The following is a 10,279-nucleotide window of genomic DNA, read 5'->3' as shown; positions in this document are numbered from 1 at the left end:
GTATAGTATGTCGAAAAAAGTCTAAAAATTGTCATAGTATAGTATGTCGAAAAAAAAAAAAGTCTAAAAATTGTCATAGTATAGTATGTCGAAAAAAAGTCTTAAAAAAGTCATCATATAGAATGTCATAAAAAGTCATAGTATAGTATGTCGAAAAAAGTCTAAAAATTGTCATAGTATAGTATGTCGAAAAAAGTCTTAAAAAAGTCATCGTATAGAATGTCATAAAAAGTCATAGTATAGTATGTCGAAAAAAGTATAGTATGTCGAAAAAAGTCTAAAAATTGTCATAGTATAGTATGTCGAAAAAAGTCTAAAAATTGTCATAGTATAGTATGTCGAAAAAAGTCTAAAAATTGTCATAGTATAGTATGTCGTCTTAAAAAAAAAAAGTCTTAAAAAAGTCATAGTATAGAATGTCATAAAAAGTCATAGTATAGTATGTCGAAAAAAGTCTAAAAATAGTATAGTATGTCGAAAAAAGTCTAAAAATTGTCATAGTATAGTATGTCGAAAAAAGTCTAAAAATTGTCATAGTATAGTATGTCGAAAAAAGTCTTAAAAAAGTCATCGTATAGAATGTCATAAAAAGTCATAGTATAGTATCGAAAAAAGTCATGTAGTCTAAAAATTGTCATAGTATAGTATGTCGAAAAAAGTCTAAAAATTGTCATAGTATAGTATGTCGAAAAAAGTCTAAAAATTGTCATAGTATAGTATGTCGAAAAAAGACTTAAAAAAGTCATCATATAGAATGTCATAAAAAGTCATAGTATAGTATGTCGAAAAAAGTCTAAAAATTGTCATAGTATAGTATGTTGTCAAAAAAGTCTTAAAAAAGTCATCGTATAGAATGTCATAAAAAGTCATAGTATAGTATGTCGAAAAAAGTCCAAAAAAATAGTATAGTATGTCGCCAATAAAAAAAAGTCTAAAAATTGTCATAGTATAGTATGTCAAAAAAGTCTAAAAATTGTCATAGTATAGTATGTCGAAAAAAGTCTAAAAATTGTCATAGTAAGTATTGTCATAGTATAGTATGTCGAAAAAAGACTTAAAAAAGTCATCATATAGAATGTCATAAAAAGTCATAGTATAGTATGTCGAAAAAAGTCTAAAAATTGTCATAGTATAGTATGTCGAAAAAAGTCTAAAAATTGTCATAGTATAGTATGTCATAAAAAGTCATAGTATAGTATGTCGAAAAAAAGTCAATAAAAAGTCATAGTATAGTATGTCGAAAAAAGTCATAAAAATTGTCATAGTATAGTATGTCGAAAAAAGTCTAAAAATTGTCATAGTATAGTATGTCGAAAAAAGTCTAAAAATTGTCATAGTATAGTATGTCGTCTAAAAAGTCATAGTATAGTAAAAAGTCTAAAAATTGTCATAGTATAGTAAAAAAGTCTTAAAAAAGTCATCGTATAGAATGTCATAAAAAGTCATAGTATAGTATGTCGAAAAAAGCCAATAAAAATATATAGTATGTCGAAAAAAGTCTAAAAATTGTCATAGTATAGTATGTCGAAAAAAGTCTAAAAATTGTCATAAAAAGTCTAAAAATTGTCATAGTATAGTATGTCGAAAAAAGTCTTAAAAAAGTCATCGTATAGAATGTCATAAAGTCATAGTATAGTATGTCGAAAAAAGTCTAAAAAATATATAGTATGTCGAAAAAAGTCTAAAAATTGTCATAGTATAGTATGTCGAAAAAAGTCTAAAAATTGTCATAGTATAGTATGTCTTAAAAAAGTCATCATATAGAATGTCATAAAAAGTCATAGTATAGTATGTCGAAAAAAGTCTAAAAATTGTCATAGTATAGTATGTCGAAAAAAAGTCTAAAAATTGTCATAGTATAGTATGTCGAAAAAAGTCTAAAAATTGTCATAGTATAGTATGTCGAAAAAAGTCTTAAAAAAGTCATCGTATAGAATGTCATAAAAAGTCATAGTATAGTATGTCATAAAAAAAAAAGTCAATAAAAATAGTATAGTATGTCGAAAAAAGTCTAAAAATTGTCATAGTATAGTATGTCGAAAAAAGTCTAAAAATTGTCATAGTATAGTATGTCGAAAAAAGTCTAAAAATTGTCATAGTATAGTATGTCGAAAAAAAAAGTCTTAAAAAAGTCATCATATAGAATGTCATAAAAAGTCATAGTATAGTATCGAAAAAAAAAGTCTAAAAATTGTCATAGTATAGTATGTCGAAAAAAAGTCTAAAAATTGTCATAGTATAGTATGTCGAAAAAATGTCTTAAAAAAGTCATCGTATAGAATGTCATAAAAAGTCATAGTATAGTATAGCCAATAAAAATATATAGTATGTCGAAAAAAGTCTAAAAATTGTCATAGTATAGTATGTCGAAAAAAGTCTAAAAATTGTCATAGTATAGTATGTCGAAAAAAGTCTAAAAATTGTCATAGTATAGTATGTCGAAAAAAGTCTTAAAAAAGTCATCGTATAGAATGTCATAAAAAGTCATAGTATAGTATGTCGAAAAAAGCCAATAAAAATATATAGTAAAAAAAGTCTAAAAATTGTCATAGTATAGTATGTCGAAAAAAGTCTAAAAATTGTCATATGTAAAAATAGTATGTCGAAAAAAGTCTAAAAATTGTCATAGTATAGTATGTCGAAAAAAGTCTAAAAATTGTCATAGTATAGTATGTCGAAAAAAGACTTAAAAAAGTCATCGTAAAATGTCATAAAAAGTCATAGTATAGTATGTCAAAAAAGTCAATAAAAATTGTATAGTATGTCGAAAAAAGTCTAAAAATTGTCATAGTATAGTATGTCGAAAAAAGTCTAAAAATTGTCATAGTATAGTATGTCGAAAAAAAAGTCTTAAAAAAGTCATCATAGAATGTCATAAAAAGTCATAGTATAGTATGTCGAAAAAAGTCTAAAAATTGTCATAGTATAGTATGTCGAAAAAAGTCTTAAAAAAGTCATCGTATAGAATGTCATAAAAAGTCATAGTATAGTATGTCGAAAAAAGTATAGTATGTCGAAAAAAAGTCTAAAAATTGTCATAGTATAGTATGTCGAAAAAAGTCTAAAAATTGTCATAGTATAGTATGTCGAAAAAAGTCTAAAAATTGTCATAGTATAGTATGTCGAAAAAAGTCTTAAAAAAGTCATCGTATAGAATGTCATAAAAAGTCATAGTATAGTATGTCGAAAAAAGCCAATAAAAATATATAGTATGTCGAAAAAAGTCTAAAAATTGTCATAGTATAGTATGTCGAAAAAAGTCTAAAAATTGTCATAGTATAGTATGTCGAAAAAAGTCTTAAAAAAAATAGAATGTCATAGTCATAGTAGTATGTCGAAAAAAGTCTAAAAATTGTCATAGTATAGTATGTCGAAAAAAGTCTAAAAAAAATAGTATGTCATAGTAAAAATGTCATAGTATATAGAAAAAATGTCATAAAAAGTCATAGTATAGTATGTCGAAAAAAGCCAATAAAAATATATAGTATGTCGAAAAAAGTCTAAAAATTGTCATAGTATAGTATGTCGAAAAAAGTCTAAAAATTGTCATAGTATAGTATGTCGAAAAAAGTCTAAAAATTGTCATAGTATAGTATGTCGAAAAAAGTCTTAAAAAAGTCATCGTATAGAATGTCATAAAAAGTCATAGTATAGTATGTCGAAAAAAAAAAGTCTAAAAAAAATATATAGTATGTCGAAAAAAGTCTAAAAATTGTCATAGTATAGTATGTCGAAAAAAGTCTAAAAATTGTCATAGTATAGTATGTCGAAAAAAGTCTAAAAATTGTCATAGTATAGTATGTCGAAAAAAGTCTTAAAAAAAATAGAATGTCATAAAAAGTATAGTATGTCGAAAAAAGCTAAAAAAGTCATAGTATAGTATGTCGAAAAAAGTCTAAAAAAAATAGTATAGTATGTCGAAAAAAAGTCTAAAAATTGTCATAGTATAGTATGTCGAAAAAAAGTCTAAAAATTGTCATAGTATAGTATGTCGAAAAAATAAAAATTGTCATAGTATAGTAAATAAAAAGTCATAGTAAAATGTCGAAAAAAGTCATAGTATAGTATGTCGAAAAAAGTCTAAAAATTGTCATAGTATAGTATGTCGAAAAAAATAAAAATTGTCATAGTATAGTATGTCGAAAAAAGTCTAAAAATTGTCATAGTATAGTATGTCGAAAAAGTCTAAAAATTGTCATAGTATAGTATGTCGAAAAAAAGTCATAAAAAGTCATAGTATAGTATGTCAAAAAAGTCATAAAAATTGTCAAAAAAATGTATGAAAAAAGTCTAAAAATTGTCATAGTATAGTATGTCGAAAAAAGTCTAAAAATTGTCATAGTATAGTATGTCATAAAAAGTCTTAAAAAAGTCATAGTATAAATGTCATAAAAAGTCATAGTATAGTATGTCGAAAAAAGTCTAAAAATTGTCATAGTATAGTATGTCGAAAAAAAGTCTAAAAATTGTCATAGTATAGTATCGAAAAAAGTCTTAAAAAAGTCGTAAAAATGTCATAAAAAGTCATAGTATAGTATGTCGAAAAAAGTCTTAAAAAAGTCATATGTATAGAATGTCATAAAAAGTCATAGTATAGTATGTCCAATAAAAATATATAGTATGTCGAAAAAAGTCTAAAAATTGTCATAGTATAGTATGTGTCTAAAAATTGTCATAGTATAGTATGTCGAAAAAAGTCTTAAAAAAATAGAATGTCATAAAAAGTCATAGTATAGTATGTCGAAAAAAGTAAAATGTCATAGTATAGTATGTCGAAAAAAGTCATAGTATAGTATATGTCGAAAAAAGTCTAAAAATTGTCATAGTATAGTATGTCATAAAAAGTCATAAAAATATGTCAAAAAAGTAAAATAGTATGTATAGTCATAGTATAGTATGTCGAAAAAGTCTTAAAAAGTCATAGTATATAGAATGTCATAAAAAGTCATAGTATAGTAAAAGTCTAAAAATTGTCATAGTATAGTATGTCGAAAAAAAGTCTAAAAATTGTCATAGTATAGTATGTCGAAAAAATAAAAATTGTCATAGTATAGTATGTCGAAAAAAGTCTAAAAAAAGTCATAGTATCGAAAAAAGTCTAAAAATTGTCATAGTATAGTATGTCGAAAAAAGTCTAAAAATTGTCATAGTATAGTATGTCGAAAAAAGTCTTAAAAAAGTCATCGTATAGAATGTCATAAAAAGTCATAGTATAGTATGTCGAAAAAAGCCAATAAAAATATATAGTATGTCGAAAAAAGTCTAAAAATTGTCATAGTATAGTATGTCAAAAAACGTTTCAAAAAAGTCAAAGTATAGTATGTCAAAAAAAGTCTTAAAAAAGTCATAGTATAGAATGTCATTAAAAGTCATAGTATGTTGAAAAAAGTCTTGGCATAAAAAAATATTGTAGTATCTCGAAAAATGTCTAAAAAATGTCATAGTATGTCGAAAAAAGTCATGAAAAATGACAGTATAGTATGTCAAAAAAAGTTTTAGAAAAGTCATAGTATAGAATGTCAAAAAATGTCCTAGTATAGTACGTCAAAAAAGGTCTCAAAAAAGTCATAGTATAGTATATCATAAAAAGTCATTGTATAGTATGTCGAAAAAAGTCTTGGTATAGCATGTAGAAAAAAGCCAATAAAAAGTTATAGTATGTCGAAAAAAGTCATGAAAAGTTATAGTATAGTACGTCAAAAAAAGTTCTTGTATAATATGTGGAAAAAAGTCATCAAAAATTCATAGTATAGTATGTTGAAAAAGTTGTAAAAATTATAGTTTAGTATGCCGGATAAAGACATAGTATAGTATGTCAAAATAAGTCATAAAAAAGTCATAGTATAGAATGTCGAAAAAGTCATAAAGAAGTGATAGAATCAGAATCAAAAGCTCTTTATTGCCAAGTATGTTACACATACAAGGAATTTGGCTAGGTGATTGATTGGTGCGTAACAGTATACAGTAAAGACAATAACATAAGACATAATAAAAAAAATAGAAATATCAAAATTTACAATAAAATATGGTAAGAAATAAACAAATAAGAGTATGTTGAAACAAGAATATAATTAAAGTGTCAAAATGCGTATTAATAAAGAAAAGAAAAGATGTGCAGGTGTGTGTAACTGTGAGAAATTGTCCAGGGGATGTAAGTGTCTGAGTCAGTGTGGGTCCGGAGCTTTATTGATGAACCCCACTGCAGACGGGAAGAAACTTTTATGGTGTGAGGTCTTGGTGCTGATGGACCGCAGCCTTCTGCTAGAGTGAAGGGATTTGAAGAGTTTGTGTCCAGGGTGAGAGGTGTCGGCTACAATCGTCCTTGCCCGCCTCCGGGTCCTGGAGTCGAACAAATCGTGGATGGACGGCAGATTGCGGCCAATCACTCTCTCAGCAGAGTGGATGCACTTGTCCTTGACAGTGGCTGTAGTGTATCAGACGATGATGGAGGATGGACTCAATGATGGCAGTGCACCATAATTGTCTTTGGCAGGCTGAACTTCTTTAGCTGCCTCAGGAAGAACATCTTCTGCTGAGCCTTTTTTTTTTTTCGATGGAGCTGATATTCAGTTCCCACTTGAGGTCCTGGGTTATGGATATAATGTCAGAAAAGTCATAAAAAAGGCATTGTTTAGTAAGTCAAAAAAAGCCATAAAAAAGTCAATGTATATAAATGTTGAAAAAGTAATAAAGAAGTCATGAAAAGTTTGTCAAAAAAGTCATAACGAAGTTACATTATAGTAGTTCGAAGTGTTGGAAAAAAAGTTTAAAAAAATTCATAGTATAGTATGTCGAAAAAAGTTAAAAAAAAGTCATACTATAGTATGTTGAAAAAGTCATTAAAAAGTCCTAACATAGTATATAAAACAGGTCGAAGAACAGTATTAAATAAGGCATTACTAAGTCAGTATAGCATGGAGAAAAAAAGTCATTAATGAAAGTCATTAAAAAGTCAAAGTTTAGTATATCAAAAAAGTACAGTAGGTTGAAAAAAGTTGTATATAGTCATAACATGTGTAGGATATTAAAAATTCTGTGTAGTTTGTCATAAAACATACTATAATAAAAATAATAAAGAAATATATCAAAATATAATAGTATTTATTATTATTATTATTATAGTTGTTGTAAATCGATCATAGTATGTCAAAGAGAAGTCACAGTATAGTATGCCATCAATATTTTATAAACCGATCATGTTTTGTTCTGAAAACTAACAAGTAACTATAGCTGTCAGGTAGTACAGTTAAAAGTTAAAAAGTGGAATATTTTTTATTGATTTGGTTAAACTTTAATGTGGGTTAAAGTTTAGCATTTTAGATTTGAGAGGGTTTGCAGTCACACAGATTCCATACACTTTCACCCATCTCTCTTTTGGTAGTGTAAAGGTTTTCCATCAGTTAATCTGTTTGATATTTGTCTCCTCTGTTTATTATTCTTTATTTTTGTTTTGTTTTGTTCTTTCAATCAGACTCTTCACCTTTTATCATCCACCAGGGCATTTACAGTGTGTTTTGGCCTCTTAACAAGTGTTTGTCCTTCAAATTATTTTTCAGCCTTATGATCGCCCGATTTGCTGGCAATGACATTTTGGCAATGACAAAATAAGAGTGCACACTACATGCCTTTACCCTGTGAATACCATTCTGAGAGCTCTGTAAAAAAATAAGCAAGATGGGAAACAGATCCACGATATAATCTTTTATTTTAACCCATGGGATTTAACTTTTACAGTGCATTTCTTTACAACAATTATTCATTAAGTGACATATTTTAGCCACCACTACGGATCAGAAAACTCTGTATGTTACATTTCTGAGTTCCTCTTAAAGATTTTGACTTCATGAACACCGTGTGAAAAAAATCCCAAATATTAGACAATGGATAACCACACAGGTTAACTAACTCAGTGACATCCCATCATCCATTAAAACGTTTAGCCTCATCAAACCGAACCATCTGTTAATCTTTAGTTTAATCTTTGTTAATCTAGTTCTAAAACATAGAGATAGGTGGCCGATTAGAAACCTGCTGCCATCCATAAGAAACAAAAAAGGCTTTAAAATTAGACAGAACGTAATATGGCACTATTGTCTCAAGGAACAACCAGGAGACACAAACATCTTTTTAAAAGTGGACTGTGGCCAAACTCCCCTAAACACAACAAGAAACTCCAAGCACTTTGTTCAGTCTTTTTCCGAGCAGTCTTCCCTGCCAGTTAACAATCTGAGTAGGAGTCATCAGTCAGATGGACATCAAGCTTCATGTGGACACAAACCATTCATTCACACATCTCCGCAGAAAAACCTTCCATTACTTTCAGATGTAATATTCTCACATTAGAAGTAGATATTACAGAAATCTGCTTTACCCAACGATATCGTGTTCTCTTCCTCTTAACACATCAAGCACACTTCCCACAAAACAAACAACAGGCAACGCTGCATCTATCGGCCCACACACCTCCCTCAGAGCGTCTAATGCCACAGCATGGCTATACTGGAGAAAAGCATTGATAGAGACAGAACCACATTGACTGTGCATATACATAATTTTGAAAACACATTGCAGCAATGAACACATATACGACCCACCAAATGCACATAAACATAAACTCCATCCAGTTCTCCATTACATATTACATTCAGGCTCCAAGAAAACGATGCAATGACTAAGTAAACAGCAGATTTCTCCCTTTTGCTCAAGTTTGGTCTCAGGTTCCCTCAAAAACAACAACAGCTAGTAGTGCACAAAATAAGAATACAAAATTAGACTTTTAAATACTGTAGCAGCAATTTTTTTCTTTTAAAGTTGAAAGCCTCCAGTAGTACAGGTAAAGGCTTTGGAGTCCCCGACACGTGGAAGGGTGAGCGATTGTCCTCTGAAGTACGAGACAGTGTCTATAAGTATGGTGCAGGTGTTTGGTACTAAAGGTGCGTGACTCTAATGGGTGGACAGGTTGGAGATGTGTCTCGGACAGGGCACTGCTCGAGGATTGAGTCGTGTGAAGGCCACTCGACGCCTCAGTGCTCCAGGCTGAAAATGTCTTTGAACAGAAGGTTTTGTTCTACAGGAAAACCTCCCCCGCTGACACACCTCCATCTCACACTTTCCATTTTCCTCCTCGCCTTCAGACAGTCTCACAGAGCATCTCCGCTCCCACACCGAGCCTTCCAAAGAGCAAGAATTCCTGCAGCTTCCCCCTCTCCCCCCTGCAGCCAAAACCACAGTAGGTTGGGGTTACAACGAGGCGCTCAGCTAATCAGTCCAAAACGAGCAGGACAGAGCCGAGGCGGGGCCGTGCTACACAACACTTCTCTCAGCTGGAGGCTGTGGCGATGGCCTTCTTGAGCTGCTGGCTGCGGATCTCGCGGGCGCGGGCCTCCAGGAGCTGGTCGTAGCAGGTGTTGCAGACCAACACCGGGTCATACAGCTGCTGGTCTGGGATGGGCAGCTTCAGATGGCAACAGTCTTTACAGAACACATTGCCACAGTTCCTGAAGATGAAGACCACAAAGGAAGTTAGTATACTTTCTTTACATAATAATGATAATAATTTGGTGATCTGCTCTGTTTCAATCAGCAGCCAGGACTGCAGAACAAAATTACTTCTGAATTCAGTGTGGGTGCACTAGTAGCTACACTTCACTTTGGCTATTGATATTGTAGGCTAGTTTGTAAAACTAAATACTTGCTGCAAAGGTTCTGTAACAAAAGATTAATGCTAAATATATAGCTTATTAAAAAAAGCCCCCACCATATTCAGCACAAAAAATTACATTTGATCTAGGTAATTCATAATTACCATATGAATTCTTAAGTTGTGGCCAAAAATAACTTTTTTGAGGTCACAATGAACTTGACCACCAAAATCTTATCAGTTGTGTTTTTATTTGTAAGTATGCCACAGTGTAGCCCTACCTGCAGTGATGGCGTCTCTTGGCAATCCAGAACTCAGAGTCACAGTTGAAACAATGGGAGGCCATGTGGTCGGGCACCCACCTCGTGACCTACACACACAGACATCTCTATCAGAACAGTCCGGAAAAAGAGGTGCTCCCAGATAAACAGGTGAGCTGAAAGAAGGAAGAAGCTGAGACAGAAATTATTTTAGGCCATGAAGAACTAAAGGACGCTGACCTCCATGTCCTTGCGCTCCACTCGATCCCAGCTGCCCTCAGACAGACGGTCCTCACTGTGTGTCGACAAAGAGTCCTCCTCGTTACTGTTGTCCGACTCTCTCAGACAGGTCTGAAAACAGAGAGAAGACGAGCTCAGA

General features: G+C 30.8%; 1 protein-coding gene across 3 annotated transcripts in view; it reads right to left on the bottom strand.

Annotated features, from left to right (window-relative positions):
* Window positions 1-7,688: 7,688 nt before the first annotated feature.
* mtmr4 (myotubularin related protein 4) overlaps window positions 7,689-10,279 on the bottom strand; it is a 45,014-nt gene continuing 42,423 nt past the window's right edge. For all 3 annotated transcript variants that reach the window (XM_054625741.1, XM_054625743.1, XM_054625742.1), the window contains exons 17-19: window positions 10,141-10,251; window positions 9,922-10,010; window positions 7,689-9,497 (exon numbers count right to left, since the gene is read on the bottom strand). In XM_054625741.1, the coding sequence (XP_054481716.1) occupies window positions 9,320-9,497; window positions 9,922-10,010; window positions 10,141-10,251 (378 nt within the window). In that variant the 3' untranslated portion in view covers window positions 7,689-9,319. The remainder of the gene's footprint in view (window positions 9,498-9,921; window positions 10,011-10,140; window positions 10,252-10,279) is intronic.

This window comes from Anoplopoma fimbria, chromosome 24 (assembly GCF_027596085.1).
Source record: "Anoplopoma fimbria isolate UVic2021 breed Golden Eagle Sablefish chromosome 24, Afim_UVic_2022, whole genome shotgun sequence".
NCBI lineage: Eukaryota > Metazoa > Chordata > Actinopteri > Perciformes > Anoplopomatidae > Anoplopoma > Anoplopoma fimbria.
The sequence above is the reverse complement of the archived record's forward strand: the minus strand, read 5'-3'. Positions and strand labels throughout refer to the sequence as shown.